Below are 23,357 nucleotides of genomic sequence, written 5' to 3' on the forward strand. Positions count from 1 at the left end.
ATACAATTCTACCAGCTCATGTGTCTTTTCACTATTGGTTACAAGTTACAGCACTAACATCTCATTGGTTAATATTTCTATCATCCATGTTATTCTTCTATCCCCTTCTCTCTCACGGGTACATCTCTCCTCTCTCCGGATACTCCTTTACTCCCATCCTTCTCAAGGGTAAATCTTAATATCTCAAGGCTGATCTCTACTCCCATATTTTCTGTCAAGGATTCCACAGACCCGCTGCAGTTTCCCACAATGGTCCTTTCAGAAATAATCTGTCCATCCTTCATAAGTAGTTTAACTTCTTGAAAAAGACTACAGAGACTACAGAGACTGCACTAAAAGTATATTGGGATAGGCATTTCTCTTTCTTATTTATTTATATGTTTTCTTACCTAATTTTATCTTAAAATTTACCTTTCCTCATGAAATGTAAATCTGTTGTGTAGTAAATCTGTTGTGTAGAATTGCTGTAAATGTACTACTTTATCAACGACAGAGCCTCTTGAGATTATTTCATTTTCTTTCTGGGTTTGATCCCTATATAGTTGGTATCAAACTGTTCTGTGGGCTTATTGAATGAAAGATGCCTTATAAATTCAAGATATCTGTAAGGCATATTTAATTTTGCATTATCTGCAGTGATAGAACTTTCTTCATTTCATTTTGTTTGGCAGAACCACTGTAGCCCTTTGGGAGTCTTTCTTGCTTCTTAGAAGTGTATTAACACTGAGAGTATTAAAAACTAACACATATGTATGTATGTGTATATATGTGCTTTTGTACAGGTAACAAGTTCTGGGTGTTCAAGGACACTACTCTCCAGCCAGGTTATCCTCATGATTTGATAACACTTGGAAGCGGAATTCCTTCTCACGGCATTGATTCAGCAATTTGGTGGGAAGACGTTGGGAAAACCTACTTCTTCAAAGGAGATAGGTTGGTATAGGAATTCTGTAAGGAAGCTATTTGGTGGTTATCAGCTAAGCCTGTAACTATTTTCCTCTATTTCTCAAAAGAAGAAGTAAGTGAAGCCACTTAAATAATTAATTTCTGTGGATGAAATTAACTCCTCCTGCATAGAGGGGCATACTGTTTTCATATTTTTTTATAAGCCAAATTATATTTCTGTGAATATACTGAAATGAGTATATGTATACCCAGTGGAAAAGTTATGTTTTAAATGTCAACAGGCAAGTCACAGTTGTGGCAAATTTAACTTAAATATTGAAAGTAATGTAGTTATGCCCACTCTTACCTGCTCCTTTTTATCTAAATTTCTAAACTCTAGCACATAAACAGGCAAGACATGATCCAAAGGTTTTTAAGGTCAGCGAAAATGGGTTCTATGCTACTATTTAAAAATGAAGTAAGAAAGGGAAATGACAACTAAACCAGGAAGACAGAACAATTTCAGCAGTTCCCTAGGAATTATTTTAAAATAAATCTTACAAGTTCCCTTCAGAAAGGACACTTATTTTTATGATTATTACAGAACAGAAAAAAAAAATGTAAAATCAGAGTTATTTTCCAGTCCTGAAAGGGACTTGCACTAATCACTTAGTGTCTCTGTGTTTTCATTTCCTTGTCTGTAAAAATAAGGGACAGAATATTTGTCTGCTTAATAGAGATGTCAAGAGAACTCATTAATTTTTGAAACCCTTCAAGATATCTGCATGATGGATTTTACAGGTTTTCAGGATTTTACCATGTTTGATTGGTGTATCACTGTGCAATTTCTGAGTGCTCAGAGATAAGTTATTATTTATTAATAATTCTAATGTTTATATTAGTATTATTAAAAATATGATGACTGTTTTTGTTACTATGTGGTACTTAGGATTCTGTGACAGTAATAGTGTTCATGAATCACTTAAGAAATTAATTTCATGCACACCATAGAATATGTTTAGCACACTACAGCTGATTTTTTTTAAATGTATGTTCATTTTCATGTAGTAATTTGCCATCTCCATGCTCCTGGGAAAGTCATACAGTAGGAATCTTATATGACCTATACTTCCTTTAGGCTTTATTCAGCAGTATGCTTTTATATTTCCATGTCCAGGCAGTTATTTAAAGGCAAGGCTTTCCTAAAACACTATTGATAATAACAGAAGGCAAAAATAACTATCAGGGAAAGCATCTGTTGATGGAGAAGTTGCTACTTAGAGCTAACAAGCACAATGAAACTCAGCAGGTTATAAATGCAATGCAGTATATTAGAAGGAGATCGAAGTACATGAGCCTTGCAGAGATAATTGAGCTATTACAGGATATTGATGACCAGTGGGAATAAACCCATATACCACTAAGCTTCTCAATGTTTACATCACAATTTTTTCTTAATGTAAAGTTAGAGTTGAATTCTCCTGCTGGTTTTAGTAATATGTATGTCTACTATAGTGGTCGATCTTTTCCTGAAGAAGTTATAACATAAATGTAGCTCCCAGTGGCAGGAGGTAGGAATGAAAGGGAACAAAAAAGTTATAGCAGCATCAAAATAACGAAGTTTGTTCCTCCTTATGTAACTTAAGGACATGTATACTTGCTTTGTTTTGACAGTAATCTGTAGTTAAGGAGCTCCAGGGCAGAACCTAGAGAGTTAAACTTCCCAGAACAGTGTTATACATAAAAAGTTAGAGCAATAAAATACAAGGCGTCAAATGTTGGCTGTAAAATGAAAGGAAAAAAAAAAAAAAAAAAAGAAAAAAAATGAGAAAACCCAAACAAAACCAGTAAGAAGAAGTCCAAATAGTAAATGGTATTCTAATACCCATATGTCTAAAGCAGCTCATGTGTGGATCATTAGTATTACTATTTGAAATGATCCATTTAAACACTAAAGATAGTTCTTCCAAATAATTGTAGTGTAGGACAAGATGAGGACAGGTTTGCTGCACTTCTTGACACATGGCCTTGTTTATGGCCCTGTCTGGTGTGACTGGCTTTTGTACTTTAGAGTTTAAATGAATATTTTTTTCTTCATAAAGCTTAGTCATCCAATAGTTCAGAATAACATTAAATAAAAAGGATAAGATACAGGAAAGGACGCTTTATTTTCCATCTGCTACTTTATGAGTCTTTGAGATACAGTAGCACAATTTATATAGTTTGTAAATCTCAAATAATCATTGGGCAGTCTGCTTGTGAACATTTGCCATGCCAAGGAGAATCAGGAGTACACTTTTCCTTACTCTGTAGTCATGCTCATTATTCCACCTCAGATTGCCAAGATAGTACCTTGATCACTCCTCCTCGTAGGATTTCTCATCAATGCTGAAGAAACAACAGTTTTGGGACTTTTGAGTGTGCACTGGGTGTGTCCTCAAAGACTCTTTTTCGATGACAAAGTATATTTTTGAAAGTCCTATAGGACTCTATTTCTATCATGCAGCCCAGCAGAAGATGCAGAGGTTAGTAAAAGAAGGAGCTCCAAAAGGTGAGAAGATTGGAAGAGAAAAATGGAAAATCAGTGGAAGTATGCAGGAAAGAAATGAGGTCCTGGGAAAGAGAGACAGAGGAAAAGGCAAGATAGTTGATCAAGAAGAAATGCAGATAAAAATAGAAATTAGAAAATAGAGTATTAAACTCAGCAAAGAGTGAGAGAACAAAGAAACAGAGAGAAAGAGAGAACAGGCAAATGTGAAAGAAAAAACTAAGGATGAAGAAACGCAGAGTAAACAGATGAGCAAAAACTGCTTGCCATAGTATTGGTATCAGAGTTTTGTTTACTACTTCTACACATTGGTTCTTTCTCCATGTAAACTCTGAAAGGTGTTACATTTCAAAATAAAGGTCATTGCTTTGTTGGCTGGTTGCTCATGCATATGTGACTAGATTAAGAAATCAGGCTAGAAAGAAAAAAAATAAATACAAATGTTTTTTAATGTAACTTGTCAACTCTTAACCTACTTGATATTTGCCACCTTTTAAATTAATTGAAACATTAAAACTAGAGAAATGCCCCACAGGGAGAAATATAGAGGAGTTTAGGCCATTTTGTTTTTTAAAAAGATTAAGATGTGAATGGACTAGAATGTCTAAGTACCTTTGCAGGGGCAAAATATCATCCACTTAAGGACTCTAATATATTGGGAATGATCATAAGAAGGGTTTCTAAAAGCTGAAGTCAAATTCAAATTAGAAAAAGGGTCAAGTTTTTAGCAGTGACCAGATTACCAGTGGCAGTGGTGTAGTCTCTGGCTCTTGATGACCTGAAATGGTAAGTGTTTGCAGTGTCATGTAATTTTTCACATGAATAAAACTGATTTTGTGACTATCGAGCCAGTTCCTCAGCCACTTAACAGTCTATGCTTCAAATCCATCTCCAATTTAGAGAGAAGGATGTTGTGGGAGACCACGTCAAAGGCTTCACAGAAGTAAAGATAGACACCAACCATAGCCCTTCCTGTGTCCACTGAGGTAGTCACTCCATCGTAGAAGGTCACTAGGTTGGTCAAGCAGGACTTGCCCTTGGTGAAGCCGTGCTGGGTGTCCAGATCACCTCCCTATCCTCCATGCGACTTAGCATAACTTCTAAGAGGATCTGTACGATGATCTTCCCAGACACAGAAGTGAGGCTGACAGATAGGTAGCTCCCAGGGTCCTCCTTACTACCTTTTCTGAAAATGGGCATGATGTTTCCCTTTTTCCAGTCACCAGGGACTTTACCAGACTGCCATGACTTTTCAAATATCATGGAAAGTGGCTTGGCAACTACATCAGCCAGTTCTCTTGGGACTCTGGGATGCATCACATCAGGTCCCATAGAAATATGTATTTTCAGGTTCTTCAAAGTGGTCACGAACCTGATCCTCGAAGTGGGAGAGACTTTGTTCCTCCAGTCCCTGTCTTGTAGTTCATCCACTCAAGAAGTATGGGAAGAAAGCTTGCCAGTGAAGTCTGAGGCAAAAAAGTTGTTGAGTACCTCAGCCTTCTCCACATCCATTGTTACCAGTCTGCCAGTCTTGCTTATCAGAGGGGGTATACTTCCTTTGACCTTCCTCTTCTGGTTGACATACCTGTAGAGAAGCTAAATAGAAACAGAAATACTAGATAATAGTATTAATCAAAATAGAAATATTCTACTAACAGAAATACTAAGTAAGTCTTAGAACCAGCTTATAATAAGATCTGCACAGCAATTTAGCTAGCTGCATAAGAATAAAGAAATTATCAACATTATCTGTAAGTGTAAATAAAATCACAATTTTAAATACATCCTACATATTCAGGTTGTGTAGAATTTCAGTGCTGAAGCTTTTTAAATTGGTGAAGAGCTGGCTGGCAAAAAGGCACAAAACCAGGTTAAATTTTGTGTTACACTGTATCTCTTTAATGATAATGAAATGAAAAGTTACTATATTGCATATATATAAGGAGTTAAGATTGCTGGAAGCATTTTAATATTAATCTACTGTTACTTTCATGATTAAAATGTAATCTAAAATATTCATGTATCTTTTTTTGCATATGTTGCATCTCTGTGTTACTGTGCAGAAGTCCTAGGCATCAGAATTGCTGTGATTATTAGTGATATGCATTCTAATTTAGTTGTCAAAGCACAAAAATCATTTTATCTTCTTTCCATTCACATGAAATGGTTGTCCAGTCTGCAAATAGATTTCTTTGTAATCTGGTGGTATGTTCAAAGAATGAATGTAGAAAATATTATAATGAAAAAAAATGTAGTTACTCCTCTGCTATCTTATAAATGTCTTTTTTTTTTTTTTTTTTTTTTTTTTAATCAGATACTGGAGGTACAGTGAAGAAATGAGATCCATGGACCCTGGTTATCCTAAACCAATCACAATTTGGAAAGGTATCCCGGAATCTCCCCAGGGAGCCTTTGTCCACAAAGAAAATGGTATGCAAACAGATTCTTGTTTTAAAGATTTACTAATGCCTTTCAGGTAAGATAGAATAGTAGAGAGGTGATTCACTATTCAGGTGAAGTAACAAAAGGATTCTTGATTTATGAACAGGTTATCTCCTGTTATAATACTCGCTGTTGTGAAAATGGTGTTTTGTTTACATGTGCCATTTAACACAACAGAGAAAAATCTTTCAAATTTAGTACCATAAAGCTTAATTTCCAGTCTTTCTTTCTTTGTGTCTTAATTCATTTAATCATTGTTATTGTCTGCTGAATTACAATACCCTTTAAAACAAGGTTCCCAAACACAGTATGTCTCTATTTGAATTGTCAAAGTGTTGGCTGAATAAACAGCTTAGGAGGTAATACTTTCATGCTGAACAACTAGAAAAGGGAAGCAAAATCTTTACTTAGGCTGAAATATCCCCAGAAATGTATGTAAATCGGAGATGTCATAAGCCCATGATGCAAAAATGCAGATTACAGGGATGTTAGTACTAGGTGCTATTACCTGCCTAGAATCTCAGCTGGCCACATCTCCAAATTAAGGAGAGTAGCCAAAATCTCCTCCATTTTATGAGAATTCAGTGCTACTCGGGGGGCTGCTGGTGTATTGCCAACAGAGCCCTCAGCTGCACCAAGTTTAGATCCCTTTGATGGGAATAAAAATATGCATTTGTCATCACTTATCATTGTTAGAGACTTGTTGTATGGCATTTATGATTTATTTATTAGTAGGTTCGGAGTTTATTCTATTTGCCTCACAGCACACGTATATATTGCCATATTATTTTAATTTCCTTTCACTAAGCAGATAAAAAGATTTCTTTCCTTGTATAAACCATTTCAGTCTCCTATTTCAACCTCTAATTTAATTAAGTAATTTACCATGGAAATGTTTGGGTGTTTTTTTCAGAAATATGTTTAATTGCTTCCTTGCTTTGTCTCTTGTTTTTTCCAGAAGCAGAAACCCTTCTCATTTCTGGCCTTTTGTCTAGAATGAATTTTTTAGTGTTGCTTTCATTTGTTTTGTTTTATTTTTAACTGGAAAGTAGGTCATTCAAGATGATATTCTGCATACATCACAATAACTAGCTGTTTATAAACACACATATATGTGGAAATTTACACAAACGTTATCTACGCACAGATAAAGACAATGCATATAACCTCTGCTTTCTTCCTTTCGTTAATTTTAATGTATGTATGTATGTATGTCTGTCTTTGTTTTTTTTTTTCTTGCCTTGAGTGCATTCCCCATAATAATTTTCCAGTACTGAGCTCAGATATATGTGTTTCTCAATACAAATGAAAATTATCTTACTATAGCACTCAGACCAGTGGGTTCGAAGGTGCTGCCAAGGCAGAGGAGTCATTCCTAGGGCAGTAAAGACTCTTGGTTACATCAAAGACACTTCTCCTTTTTTTTTTTTTTTTTTTTTTCACTCTAGTGGCTTTGATAGTCTGTCTGACTCTTGAATGAGGAGGGTGGTAAAATATGACATGAGACCATGGAGGAGGGGAAGGGAAAGAGGACATGTTTGGGCTTCTCAGAAAGCCTAAAAGTGCCCCAGGGCAGAAAGGAGAATGAAAATGACACCATAAAGTTCTCGAGAAGACTACTAAGATGTTTTCCCTAAAATTAAGAAAACAGATGTCTTAAGAAACAGTTCATAACAGAAACAAAAGCAGATACAAAAAAGAAGTAGCACAGCTTAGTTGGAAAGAAGTTGATTACTGTTTTCCTTTCTTTGAGCAGAAGCAAATTTGGCAAGGAAGTTTTACTACGTAGCTTTCAGGGGAACATCTGAAAGTATGTCTTCCAGTTAATCCATTCATTTTAAAGAATACTTTTTCTCTCCATTGTCTTTCTATTGTGTAAATCATGGAATTGAACAACTGCAATCAGTTTGACCATGAAGGAGTTTCCTTCACTGTCCACAAAAATTTGGGGTAATCTTGCAGTAAGAGGCTTGGGAAAGATAAGAAAAACCAATTTCCTACTCTACTCAGCATCCTGACTCAGTGTTCTAGAGGGTTGGTAAGGTACAGGTAACATCTCTGAAATTCTCCCTGCTACCTCCCATAACGTGATTTGGTTTCCAGTGCTGTGATGGAAACTCTTAGGAGGATGTGAAGAAGAAATTTCCTTTCTGTTGCTCCATTAAATCTGAGATCACACAAACTTCTACAGATTGGAGAAATTTTTCTTTCTACCTTGAGAGCAGCACAGAAAATCTCACTTCCCAACTAGAAATTCTGCTAAAGTGGATAGTGGGGCAATTTTAGAGAGAAGAAAGAGAAAAGGTGGTCTACTTTAATAGCCCATTGAGGATTTTTTCCTTGTGCTTACTACCACTCCTGAGTTGCTATTTGACACATTACTAACTACTAAACTCTTCATGTTGTTTGGGTCAAGCATTGCGCTCACTACTCTCAGCAACCAACACCTGGGAAATTGTAAGAAGCAGCTCTCAAAGCCAGCTCAACAAGTCAAGCTGATTAGATGAAATGACTTTCAGCAATTGTTTGAAGTCACTTGCTCTGCCATGAGAAGCAGTAAAACTACTCAGTCTCTTATAACTACCCTTCTCTGCTGGTAACTTCTGTCCTTCAACTGTCACTGACTCTTGTCCTGGTTCCTGCCTCAGCAGAAGGACAGAAAAGTTTTTCCAGTGGAAAATATGCTCTGGCTCAAGAATTTTTACTGCACCTATAGGAGCTGGTTATTCCTTTGCTGCTTTGATTTTTTAAATTTTAATTTGATATTTCAATGTATAATAGTAACTAATACTAACTAATGTCAGTATTCTGACTCATGTGTGCCCCTGATGTATACATATATGTATTCTGTAGATATGCAAGAATATAGATTTAGAGGTGTCATATCTGTATATGGTCTCTATATATGTATTGGAATATTGATAGAGATATAACATATATACCCAAAATATTTATCCAGTATGTACAGTGCTTTCTTACATGCATGTTATATGAAATGCATAGGTAGGGTAACCTATGGCTGAAAATACTGAAATTTTGCATTTGATAATATTTTTAATTTAAATTACAGATTGTTATAAGGGACTTTACGTATGGTAAACTTTAAAAACTTAATTGTATTTAAGTTTTACAATCCTTTGTTTTGTTCTGAACAGAATTGCTGGCATTTTGTGAACAAGGCTCGTAGCTACTGTTTTGATATAGCTCAGCGTTTTTCTTTTTAGAAACCTTTCTATAGATACACTAACTATAGATACACTAAACACATGCTCAGAAAATAACACTGCAAGGGATTAAAGAAAGGAAAATAGTACCTTTTCGGTGTCTAGGAAGGCCATTAAAATTACATAAATAGCTAATGTAGAAGATTGTTCAAATATTCTAACTATTCTGAAAAGGCACAGTAGATGATGAAGAATTTTTTACATAGTTTGAGCTAGAAAATATACTATCAAGTTACTTTTGGTTTTTTTTTTTAGAACTGAAATAAACTATTTACTGTTTGAATACGTGATTACTAATATTATCTCCAGATAGCCAGTTACCGATCTTTTCAGGAAGCCTTATTAAAATGACAAATAGTGCCCAATCTGTCTTAGTATTCTTAGTGGCCTTTTGTACTGCAGGAAATTAGCTGAGGTCTACAAAGTAAAGATAAGGAAAAACCCAGCTTTTGGCATTCCATGCATAAACAGTAGAAGGAAGTTCACCCATCCTGAAGGTTTGTTTCTTGCCAGATCAATGCCATTTTTCAGCTAGGATAATAAAGCAATGTAGATTTTTGGCAGGGAGTCAAGTTGTTGGTTTTTTTTTTTCCATTTAAGCATGTTTAGTAGTAACATTGAATTGCACCTCAATGATCAAAACCCAGCTCTTTGCAGAAAACTTAAATCTCATTACACCTGTTTTCTCTTGGCGAAGCTGCTTTTATTTCATCCAGTTTCCTTCTTCTGAAGTACAGCAGTAGGTTATGTGGCATTAAAAGGGTCAGTTCTCATTTCTGGCTAGCATAGCATTGCAATTTGTTTCAGTAGACTTCCCATCTTGAAGAGGTTGTGTTGCTTCAAAGTCCTGGCCTTGGAGATTCCAACTCTGGTTGGGTTTTGACTGAATGAACAAATCAACTGGACTCTAGTCTGTCAAAAATCATATTATATGGAATTCCTTTTTTTTTGTTTTGTTTTTGTAGTAATGGAAGAAAATAAAATACTGAATACAGTTTACTGAATTTAAAAAAAAAAACAAAAAAAAACCAACAAAAAAAAAACCACCCTGATGTTAGATTTTCTAGAAACAGCAAAGAAACAAAATTTCTAAAGAACATTTGAAAGACCTATAATAGAAGTCTGTTCCTTTCATTTTTTTTTTTTTTAATGCAAACTAATTTGATACCAGTAGTCTTGGTCATGGTGTATTGAACCATGAATAATTGCAATTTTCTTTCTCAGGCTTCACATATTTCTACAAAGGAAAAGAGTACTGGAAATTCAATAACCAGATGCTCCGAGTGGAACCTGGCTATCCCAGATCCATTCTCAAGGATTTTATGGGTTGTGATGGACCAACAGATCGAGACAAAGACCGACACAGCCCTCAAGATGACGTTGACATTGTCATCAAACTGGACAACACAGCCAGCACTGTGAAAGCCATAGCCATCGTCATCCCCTGCATCCTGGCCTTGTGCCTCCTTGTCTTGGTTTACACTGTGTTCCAGTTCAAAAGGAAAGGAACACCCCGCCACATACTGTACTGCAAACGCTCTATGCAAGAGTGGGTGTGATGCAGGGTTTTGGTTATTTTCTTTCCCTCCCAGGAGTTTGTGGTAACTTGAGATTCAACACAAGAGGTGTTATGCAGTTTCCTAGCTAGGAGCAGGCATCTGTCAGTCTGAAACAAAGCTGATCTTTGAAACCCGACGGGTTGCCTGTCCTGCACATGAGTGGCGATTTGCTCAGCTGGGAAGCTTCCATGATACACAGTATCTGCTGTTTCTTCAGTCCTTTGTCTTTCTTTGTCATTCGATTCTAGGCCTTTCCTCGGCACGCTCAATGCCCGATAAACTATCAGGATTAACTAATGAAAAGGAAAAAAAAAATTCTGATATTTCTACATTTTTCCCTTAAGGCCTGTTCCCCTTTGAAAAATTTTTTGCTGAAAGTAAATTTTTTTAGAAAAACACAACAACCTACAATGGAACTTTCAGGAAAGTGAGAAGACCCAAAACAGCTTTGTCTCCAAAGAGGATTGCTTTGTGTCTGCTATGGATAAAGTCCTATACTCCTACTCCCAGTTATGTCAGGTGGGAGACTCGGATGACACGCAGGACTTCAGACTGTTCGGACAGCCATTTTCCAACAAACAAGGGGCCAAAATATCTGCAATATAGTAACAGCCTTAATAATACATTCATTTTGTGTTTTTTACAGCTGCTCTGGGCTACGTCCTCAATGTTTTAAACTCATTTATATTCATTACTATATTCAAGCAGAACCTTTTTATTGGTTTATTTGATTCTTGGTTGGTTTTCCTGCATAATCTTTCCCAAGCTGTACCAAGCCAACTGCCCCAGGCCTTTTGTAGGTCTGTCAGGAGCACTCATTCCAAAGCATGGTAAAAAGCAGTTTGTCTCTGAAGTGGATTTCAGTGAACTAAAGCAACAGTCACGCTATAGAGAAACTTGACGCTGGTATTACATTGGTGGTGTAACCCTTTGAGAACTATTGCATCCATTTTCAGAGTCTGGTGGATGTTAATCTTGGTTGTCATTAAATTATAGGTTTGTGTTTGGGTAATACAGGTTTTAAAAGAAAATCAGTTTTTCAAAACAGATTTCCTGTGACTGTGAGTGTTTTTAATTATTTGCATTATTGATAGAAAAGCATTTGTAACATAAATAGAAAACAAAATATATTTACCAGCTACTTTCTGGTTAAAGGAACCAATTTTAATAACTTCTACCACTTACCAAGAACTTTTCTAAACTGGTGACAGTTTTATAGCTTAGCCTTTTACCTTAAGCATCTTGAATTTCTCTTTTAAACTATGTTGCATGATAATTCAATTTGCCTCTGCAGAGGTAGAGCTACAGTTTCAAAGGAAAGCTAAAATGATGACTCTGATATTGCATGAGTATCCTCCGGTGTGTGTTACCCCTTTGCATGTTCACCATAGTTCTCAAAGGGTTAGTCAAATTTCTGGCCTTCAGCCGAATATGATATCACTGACAGAGCCAAGAGACCACCAAAGCATTTTGTCATTCTGTGTAATTTGTGCTAACAGCAGTATTGTCATTTTCATGTGACCTGCAGAGCAGGTTTGTATCAATATTTTTTTCCTAGAGAAAAGTCAGCAACTGACAGACCTCTTTATTGATTTAAGGAGCTGCTTCTTGCAGTGATAGGCTTTACAGTCACTGGGCTGTGAACTTAATAAAAGATGGTCAGAATGATGCACCCCAAAAGTCAGACACCTGGTTTTTTATGAAAGCCAGGATTTGAGGGGAGTAGCTTTTGCAACAATGAACAGCTTGCCTTGAACTTGATTATTGACCTGTTGACTGTCATTACCAAGTTAAACATTGTCTTTTGTGAACAGCTTCACTGTCTGAATTTCCTTAAAGTGTACTGTCCTATGTCTTTGATCTTTGACCTTTAACTTGCAAACTGGCACAAACTGAAGGAAATCTGGTGTTGCAAATTAACTAAGACGAGTTTTATTTCTTAAGAGGCCTGATATACATTATCCAAAAATTGAGAAAAAAAAGGTGAAGTGTTTTCTTAGAAAAGAACTGACATAAACTAAAATATTTATGATAGATCTGTAGAAGGGTATTTTGCTATGTATACATGCACACTCTAAAAATGAACTGCAGTAGAAGTTAATTTTTATTTAACTTGAATACAATTTTCAGTATAAAATTATCATTTCTACAAATAGCTAGTTATTAATGAAAAGGTTATAGGAAAGTATTAAAATACTTGAAATGGCCAGTATTGGCTTTTACATAAAATGAGACTTTTGTACTACATTCAACCAATTTCTTACTGGTTTCTTAATCCACAAAACTGGATCATTTTTTAGAGAGTGTAGGTATATATACATATATATTATGGTTATTATTATTTTGGTAATGGATAGCTTGACTGCCTTGAATTTATATTTATATTGAGCATAGCATGAAAAATAGTATGCCTTTTTGTTCAATAACATGATTTTATATTGATTTGAGGATTTATTTTATGAACATATGTGGCATGCTATAAAGCATTGCAAACTTATTTCTTAGAGCATAAACAGATATACATATGTACGGCTAACAAAAATGAAGATTAGAAAAAGATATAGTTTTACAACAAATATGCAATGCAGATGGCATTTTGGAGATGTTTTGTAGAGGTAATGCATACTGTAGGTTAGAAGTGCACCAGTATCAGCCCATAGCATTATTTCGTAAATGCAGTTCAGTTGTTGCTGAAAATATAGGTTGACAGTAAAGTAACATAAGTTATTTACTGCACATGAGCTCATTTGATGAATTTGGAATTCTATGTTTGTTTGTCATATATATTAAAATGTGTGTGTGTGTTTGTATATTTATAAATGCACACAAACTCACACATACACATATTTTAATCCATGGAGAGATTATTATTGTCAACAAACTACTATAACTTATGTTCTGCTACAGACAGAACAAAATGATTCATGTAGCTGTTCCAATTTTGTCACTTGGATAGTTGATAGAAAATACTAACAGCACTACTTATTCTCCATTTGTTTTTTCTCTACACTAAGAAAACATATTATCTTTAGGTCAGAACAGCATCTCATCTGTTTTTTTATTTACTTGAAAATTTAACTTCATTTTTGAAATACCTTTCATGGCAGCTTTAACTTTTTGTGCAACTGATTTCCTGACAGTAATGAAGTGCTGAGCATGTTGACTGTTGTTTTTGATAAGGTAACAAAAATGTTTGTATTTGGAGAATTTAACTTTAATTATGCAGGAAGGTAAGTGTCATAAGTTTAGTGCTTGGTATATGGTACATCATATATACACGAATACATGATAAGTTGATTGTTTAATCTATTTTCTTTTACTTAAAAGTGCATATATATTATATACAGAGAGAGAGAAAAATATTATATTGGCATGTTTATGTCATGCTGAGCAAGACTGCATCAGCATTTTTATTACATACTTCTGTTTCAGTAGGTTGTAACACAGTCATAAAGGTTTGCTTTAAGTAAAAGATGTAGGAACAATTGTGTTCACTGTAATTGACAAATACATACTGGCTAGTTTCAAATTACAGAAGTTCAGAGTAAATTAGTGCTGTTTCCTGATTTAGATTTGAATTCAAACACTTAAATGTTGTAAGACAATGTCATTTTTTGAAAAGTTATTTTTCTACCAGGGCCTATAATTATGACAATTAAGAAAAAAAGCCAAATAGAAAATATTTTCAGTTCTGCAATCTGGGTTCCTGCTATGTGCCGTAACTTTTTTCATAAGGTTTTTAATAAACATTTCCATATTGCTATCATCATGATCTGTACTGTGGAACAATACAAAACTGAATATGCATTATATTAATCAGTTACAGTCTACCAAGCTGACTATACAGGGTTGTGTATCTTCAGAGTACTATGGGTCTGTACAATGCAGGAGGCCAGAGCAGATTATGGCAGTGTTTCCTCTGGTGTTTTAATATATAAACCTATGAAAAGGATATTGACTGTAGCCACAAAATAATTTTTTATCAAAAAAATACATGTAGAAAACTATGTCACTGTACGTTTACTGGATAGGCTGGGATGGAGAGACCCAAATGGCTCTAAAGGAGCCCTTTCAGGTCTCCTGAATAAATGTAATGCATATTTTATATCTTCCTATGAACTTTTGTTCTTTTTCTTCTTTCAAAGTGGGGCAAAGGGAAGGGATAATTAAAGAAATGATCTTTTTAAGGCTAATCATGTGAAAAAAAAAAAAAAAAAAAAGAGCCCGAATCTAATAGATTCAAACACAAGGGGAAGACACACTTTTTCTTGAAAGTGTACTTCACCTCCCCAGTTGTTTGGTAAAGACTCCTGTGCTATTAGCACTGTGGGTTAAGAACAAAGTTTAAGGCTTAATTTTTGAATTTTCAACTTTTTTGGGGGGGTCTTACTTCACAATCTTAATGTCAGTTAATTGTAGCTTTTGGTACCAAATTATATAGAATCAAACTCTAGCTTGTTGGTTAGAAAAAAGTGCGTAGAATAGAAAGTAGGTCTGCCTGTAAGCAATGGAAGCATTACATTCCTACTCTCTTTTTTTTTGCATTTGAACCATCGCTAAGGAAAACCTTAATAAATGCATATAGCAAACTGAACAGTGAATGTTCCAGGCACTGCAGTTTTAAGAAAGTAGAAATGCAAGTTACTACACCATTAGCAGCCTAAATTGGAGATAGCACAAGATGACTGGTCTGAGGAGCAAGGATTTGACTGCAGGGGTTTGCTCTGTCTTGGCTCCTGTATGTTCTCACAACATGCCCTAAGTTTTATCACCAATTGCAGAGGTGGAGGAAGCCGGGCACTGTGGCAGTAGGAGATGTGAAGCAGCCATTGCAGAACAATAGCTCCCTGTCGCCTTTTGTTGTTGTCAAGACTGTCTTTGGACAGTTCTATTTCCAGAAGCCTAAATAGATGACTGCAGCCCTATGAGCCATAAGGAAAATCATTATTATCAGTGGAGGGAACAAATGTTACTGGCCACTTAGGTGTTCAGCTGTGCTGTAAATCAGATAATATTGTGTGGGAGCTGAGGAACAGATAACCTGTTATTGAATACAATGGTTTAGCTGTGACTGATACACCAGCACTGTAATGTCAGGCGTACTTCCTTAGCTCACAGTGCACGCACTGCAGACAGAGTGGTTCATGTAAGATAAGACCATTTAAACATATGTCAGTTACAAAATCAGGTGTAAATGAACCATATACTCACAATCTCTGATTTATGCATGTAAACCAATGAATTGTCTGCCACTTGTCTCATGGAAAAATGTAATGTGTGAGTCGAATCTGCCAAACCCATTCTTGTGACTTGCCATCTGAGATGTCAGAGACTGATAGACATTGTCATCAGTGCCATAGATGCTGAAAATGTCTGGTAAGCATCAAAAGCATGCCCTCACTTGTTGCAGACTGGCTCCATTTGGTGTTGATCTGAGACAGCCTCTAATGTTAGGCAGCACAGATTCTGTATGACGTGGCACTGTTTGATTTATGTATGCAACTAGGAAAGCCCAGTGATAATCAGGAGATCATATTATGAAGGATCATCAGTATGTGACTACCGCAAGCATCTGTTCCTAAAATCAAAATGTATTTCAAAGAAGCGTGTGGACAGCATTAAACACATGCATCATAAACAGGTCTTTTTTTCACAGTGTAAGTAAGGTTTAGCATATCGTCTACAATTTACAGTCAGTTTATTAACATTTGCAGTTGCAGCTACCCATTATGTTTTTGAGATATGACATTCTGTGAGAGGTGTACATAAAGTATGTTTGCCCTGTGGATATAGCCTTAAGTGGCACTCCGGTTTGCCCACAGTATAGATGAAATAAATTTTAGAAACAGAGAAGACATAAATGAAGAAATGCTGATGTAAACTAGCATGCTAAAGACAATTTTCTACACTTGGATGTGCATGCAAAGCAGTGCTACTTGCTGTCACAGTAAAACTACGTGAATGATAATCATTACACATGCCAGACATTTATGATGGCACAGAGCTTTCCAGTCACACAGCTTAGTTTCTTCTGCTTCTGTAGACTGACATTGTCCACAGACAATGTTATAATAGCTATCACATAAACCAAAGCTTTCTTTTTAGTTAATAATAATTTCTACCCTATGAAATTACATCACATCCATTTTATAACTACAACCTTAATCTCCTTGGTGAGTTATCAGCATATCTTAATTCATAGATTTCATGCCTTTTCTTTTTTTTTTTCTGTTGCAGTAAAATATATATTGAACATTCTCTCTATCTTGCCATCTGGCATTAAGACATGGAATAATCACTTTTATTCTGTGCCATGCATGTGTCCTCGATCATCCATTTGCCCATATATTGTTCTGGAAACTGGCTTTCTGAGAAGGATTGGTAACAGAGGGCTGGGAGAAAATACCTTCATGACATACCTGGCTAGCCCTTAACAACATGACAACAGAGTTTGAAGAGTTTTTAGCACAATGTTCCATTACCCACTGGCAACAGAACAGTGTAACTCTGCCAATCAGTGTATGCCCAGATGGGTTCATCACTTGCAAAGAATAGTGAAGTAGTGAGTAGTCAGAAAATGCTGTTTTCTAAGCCAAATTGCCATCCTGATGTGTTGGTATAGTTTAACACCCAGTTGACATGCATATTCTTAAGTCCCATGGATGTACATAAAAACATCTGCCTTATGGAAGCTGAGAGGGCTTAGGGTCAGCAGGCAATCAATGCTAACTAATGCTAATCAATGTGAACAAATTTTTGTTCCCTTACTATCATTTTACAACCTCGAAGAAAAGTAGGTTTTCCCATAATGTAAAATGATGGTTTGTAACCCTCTTTGTCAGCATTCACAATTATATGATATTATATAAAACCTCAGAATATACTGTGATACAACTTAAATATTCTGGTTGAAATGCACAGCCCATCTTTAGGCACACAATGAATCTAAACAGAGATGCACATACTGTGTATGCTATGCTTAGCTATTGCCACAAAATCGTCAGTGCTCACATACTGATCATCTTCATATCTTACAGGAATACCACGTTGAAGCCAGCTCCAGGCAGTGTGTCTACCTGGATATAAGTAGAGATATAAGTTGGGAAATGGTATGTGTGCTGGCATGTATTCAGAAGACATAATAAGGCACCTACATTACGGTTTTAAATGATCAGGACAGCCACAATTCATACCTCCCAGACATAGCTGCAGCTTGTATTTACATGGTTGTGTTTTACCTCATATAATAAAGTGCTATGAATTCTGGCTATACCTCACAAAGTAGATGAAAACTATTTAAAAAATCTTTCAGGATAGCCATTATCAATACTCAGCTCACAGAAATACCTGAGATATAATCTTGAAAAGGAGTCCAGAAGTGAACAAATGTGTGATGAGGCAAATAATCTATTCCCAGCTCTTACTCTGTGTAACGCATTTGGAAAAACATTGTCAACTAAATATATGGTTAGCATCCATCTTTACTCTGCTTCCAAAACCATGCAGACATCTCTTGTCAATTCATGCACAGTTTTGTCTTATTGTGTCTGGTTGAAAACCATTTTATAGGATAGATCAAGTATTATGAGCCTCCTTTCTTGTCATCCAAGATACACAGCTCATCATCTACTATCAATATGCATTCCTTTGAAGGTCGTAGTCCTTGGATCACAGTGATGACAAATACAGATACGAAGGAACACCCTATTGAAATCTTTCTCACAGGAAACTTTAATTAGTCATGAACTTTCTTTCCACAACTTCTAGGATCCACAGGAAAGCCAACTAGGTCTTTTGATTAAAGACTGCAGACAGACACAGAAGCAGCAGCAGAAGCACATTTCCATTTTGCATTTCCAGAAGAATATAGGAAAAGGAATATTTTGGTTTATAATTAAAAGTGCAAAACACGTTTTTTCAGAAGGGGAAGGAGCCAAGAACGACCGACACCACTAAAATTTCATGTAGCTGCTTCATAATCAACAACAGAAGAGAGATCATTGGGAAGTTGGTGACAGCTTTGAAAGTATTATTGGTCTCCAACAAGGGTACCTGTTAGGCTGTAGAAAGTCCAATGAATGATATATTTGGTGTCATAACCCACAAGAGAGTGGTCAGTCAAAAGGCTCCTCAGTATAGTTACTCTAAAGCTGGCTACAAATATATAGAGAAAGCACATTGTTTATTTGATGCAGTCAAAAGTCTTTAGAGACAGATTTAGTCAAGCTAACTTCAGCCTGAATCTATGTGCAAAAACTTGTCAGTGAAATGTTCTTACGTTTGTTTTCAGAAAGTTATCTTAGAAGAACTCCGCTGGATGAGATACTGAAGGACAAAGAAGGCTTTACCTCTGTTAGTCTATATGACAGCCATGTATCTTTACCTCCATGATTTAATCACACACAACTTTTTTACAGTCTGTCACTAGGAAATGCAGCCTTTTGTGTCTATGGTGAAGAGGCAGTACCTTCTCAACAACTCCTGTGAACATTTGAGGAACTTGATGTATATCTTTCACTAAATCTTGTTCATTGTCCAGTCCCCCAACACTGAGCTCCAAGTTACTCACTTCAGATTACTGAAGTTTCTGCCATCCATTGACTCTGCTATCCTTTAACTCGTTTATGAAAATTACGTGGTAGAGCCAGCACTGACCATCATGGACTTCTTATTTGCATCTTGTGGCTACTTGCTGCGTCACATGTACAATGGTGTAACATCAGACACCTACCAATTTTATGCCAGCCACTGCACGCCATTTGCATTAAGAATTTATGCAGCCTGTGAGAGATGAGCAGCCTAGAAAGCTGCATTTCAAACATGTTTCTATTATTTCCAGTGGGTCCAGTTCTCAGCCTTAACCTTTTCTCTTTTTCCTTTGCATTCTGATGCCTATAATCTGTGTCATGGATATTCAGACAATAATTACCTGGCTGAACTCCTCCCTCTACGACAAGTCAGTTCATACACATACATCACCTACCATTACATTACTGCTGTAGCATAATACGCTAGCACTGTTGCATGACAGGATGCTTTGCTATTATGCATTGTTCTCTGACTGATCCTAAGTTTTTAGGCATCATAAATAACATATTTATGAAGAGCTTTTCCACTGTAGTCTGAGAATCAGATTCATTGCACGGTTCAGTCAGCTTGCAGAGGAAGATGCAGGTGTTTGTCTTCTGTAGGTTTTGTATGTGATAAGTGTTCCTATATGATCAGAAGCTGTTTGAGGCAGGTGACGTCTGCTCCTTGCCAGTCCTGTTGTTAGTACTGCTAGCAGTTAAAGCATGTACAGCTGTTTTTGTCAGTGTGTAGTCAGAGTTTGATATACATACGTACAGGAATGGTACATTGTTTGCCATGCTTCATACACATTCTTGTTTCTCTTACTTTCTGAATAACATGCACCTTGCTTTCTTTCTAAGTGCTGTATCTACCAGAACCTGATTTCTTCCTTAGTTCTGCTTGATGGGTTTTATTTTAGCAACTGATTCCACCATCTTCTGGGCATTCCTTCCTCCCTGAAGTTGTTCTAGGTCCAATATGTTAGCTAGAAGCTATTACAATTGTGACTCTTCCCAAACTTTGATTTGCTTGTTTATCTTCCACCTCTGAGAAAGAGGAAAACAACCTTTCATGTGGAGACAAGGATTTTGGTGCAATTGTTAGGATACCTCTGAAAGTGTTTTTTTATGTAACATGACCATAAAACTCACACATTGTTAAACATCAACTCTTTTCAAGCTCTGCTTCTTTAACTGCCCAGCAATTGTTTGTTTGAATTACAAAGCTTAACAAATAAGTCAGAATATGGATGTTATGATTTCTCTGTGGTGCAAATTTCTCATTTTTATTCCCTTTTCTCTGCATAGCCTCATATGCATTTCATGTCCATGTTTGGCTCATTAGGATGTGTGTTAGTAATGAAATAGCTGAAGCATTTATTTGCTTTCTGCAACTAAATTTCATCTTATTATTATTATTTTATTTTACTTTATTTTATTGGCTCACACAGCATTCTATACAGTAACCTTTTTATAACTGACATATGTTATTCCTTCAGGTAGCTTCTGCTGACAAACACAAAGCTTCTTTGTGTGCAAATGCAAGGCTGACTAAATGGTGCTAAAGTGTATTATGACTGTCAGATATAATCAGGCAAAATTTTGTGGTGCTTAGACTGATTTTTTCATTCATTTTATTGATCGATGCATTGAACAGTGTTTTATTATACACAAGTTGTCTTTTATTAGTAAATCAAGACCTCATAGTGCATTGTTAAACAAAATGGGTTAATTAATCTATGTAACAGCTCACCAAGCTATTATCTCTTTAACTCCTTATAATGTTGTGTCATTAAAGGTCAAGGGGTCATGATAATAATCTCATTGCTGTAGACCATTAACATGACTGAACATTTTCAACAAAGTACTTATGTTTACAATGCTATAACCCTTTGACTGCTGCGGCAACCTTTAACCACAGAAAGTCACATACTAGAATTGTCATTATGGTTCTTGCCATGGCAATCAAAGAGTTAAGGGCTGTGCAGTGATTTGTTTTATATTTATTAATTTATATTTATTTTTTGTTTTCATTTGAGAAGGGGGAATTGGGGTGGGGCAGTTCTTGTCTGCTGTAAGTGTCTTAACCAAGGGAAGGGTTGAAATGGCTTTTATACTATTGCATCTTATGTACTTACCATCATTTCATTGTGTTGTAATTAAAAAAAAAATCAATAAATAACAGAACAGAAAAAAGTTTCATAAAGGCATTGTTGTTTAATTGGTATATATTACTGTAAGATTTATAGCTGCTGCTCTTTAGGTAATGTGTACCATTACAGCCAGCTATCCTCAGAAGAGGAATACTTTACAGATTATGACAATATATAGAAATATTATTGATGTATCTGGGTATGAGCAAGGTGAAAGAAACATGAGTTAATTTTCCTAATCAAAATTGAGTAGGAAAAACTAATTTGTATGGAAAAGGGCCAGTCTGAAGGGCCAGTCATTAGCGATTGCTGTCACAGCCACTACAAAAATTATGAACAAGTGGCTGAATTTCTTCCTTTCTGGAGTGTAAGAGAAGCCATGAAAATCTAGTGTAAAGAAGAGATGGGTCTACTGATTCAAATTAGAAAATAGCTGAAGAATAAAAACAAAAAAATTATAGTTTTCTTGACATCAAATCACAATAGATGACTACAGGACTAAGATGCAAAGAAGGGTTTTCTAAAACTTTGGCCATCCAGCTCATATTTTCAAAGATCTATGTTCCTCTCACGTCAACAAACATGTAATTCTTCTTAGTCTATAAAGGATTAAAGCTTTTCTTCACCCATGCATATATGTGCATGTAGGAAACCAGGAATAAGATCAATCTATTTGAAGATAAACTGGAAGTTTTTATTGTTTCAGAGTCTTAGCAAGAAAGAAGGCAATGCTTGTAGGTTGATCCGAGACCTGAGTCCAAACTCATCACATACTTAAGCTACCCCAAACCTCACTCTTTTCCATTATAAAACAGAGGTGTATATCTTTTATCTTTTACACTGTGTACAACTCAAAATTAACTCATCATTGAAAAAAAAAAAAAGAAAAGAAAAATAATTTAAAAACAAGGAAATTCCATTATTTGGCTGATTAACGGAAGAAAGGAAGACAACTGAATAAAACAGATGTTGCAGAGATCACTGATTGCAGTTCTCACACAGGAGAGAGGAAAAGGCGCCTGGCTAGGCCTTGTCTGCACCGACAGGAAAAATACTGGTTCTGAATGGAAGGCTTTGGGGAGTGTCTTAAGCATCTTACCATCTTAAGTACATGGAAATATACTTTTTCTGAAAGACAGGAATTAAAACAACATCCAAGCTGATCTATGTCTTCTTCACTCTGTAGGTGAAGATGCAGCTACAGGCAGAAAACTTATTAGTAAACCTCTAGCAACTACAGTTAACTTTTGAGAAATTTGATATCATAACTCTTCTATTTCAGATCTATTTTCATATAATTATTTGGCAGATAATTTTTTTTTTTGTTTTTATGTTTAGGTCTAAATTCAGGATTTAGCTTCCAGGAATTATTCTCCTCCAAAAATCTTTCCAATCAAGAAACACAGTCAATATTAGGTTTACCAATTAGAGAAAACTGATTATGAATAACAAATATTCTTAATCAGTCCTTACCAACCACTTTCATGCAAGTTGTTTGAATTATTACAAACAAAATCATCTAAACATCTGAAAATCAGTATTTGTCAATGGAATATATTATATATGCCTTTCTTCAATTCTACATGGTGTACAACTGCATGGCACAGGCTTATTTTCCACTCAAGTGATGCTAAGGATAAAAGTAACAAGTATTTTATAGATCACCTACTAAGCCAAAGGGGAAAACTCTGGGTGCTTATTATGAATTGTGAGGCCTGCACTTTAATTAACATTAATCAGTCCTAAATTCTATAACACACATGAACCAAACTGCCTTTTCTCCAAGTGTACTGCTAATGCACTGATGCCTGTGGCGAAAATGAGTCTGTATTAATAAAGAGGTTTTTGCTATAAGATATGCAAGGTTTATGTGCACATTTGAACTGTGTTTCACTAGTACAAGAAGCTAGACTCTGATCAATGGCTAATCAATGTTCATCTAAGTCATGTTCAGCTCAAAAGGAGGTGTATTATGA

The 23,357-nt window shown here is 35.8% G+C and overlaps 1 protein-coding gene across 1 annotated transcript in view; it reads left to right on the forward strand.

Annotated features, from left to right (window-relative positions):
• The window catches only part of MMP16 (matrix metallopeptidase 16), a 185,789-nt gene extending 164,351 nt beyond the window's left edge, over positions 1-21,438 (forward strand). Inside the window, exons 8-10 of the mRNA XM_082047058.1 lie at positions 783-933; positions 5,748-5,863; positions 10,324-21,438. Coding sequence (XP_081903184.1) covers positions 783-933; positions 5,748-5,863; positions 10,324-10,658 — 602 coding nt within the window. The 3' untranslated portion in view covers positions 10,659-21,438. The remainder of the gene's footprint in view (positions 1-782; positions 934-5,747; positions 5,864-10,323) is intronic.
• Positions 21,439-23,357: the final 1,919 nt, after the last annotated feature.

This window comes from Streptopelia decaocto (genome assembly GCF_964273445.1).
Source record: "Streptopelia decaocto genome assembly, chromosome: 2".
In the NCBI taxonomy this organism is placed as follows: Eukaryota; Metazoa; Chordata; class Aves; order Columbiformes; family Columbidae; genus Streptopelia; species Streptopelia decaocto.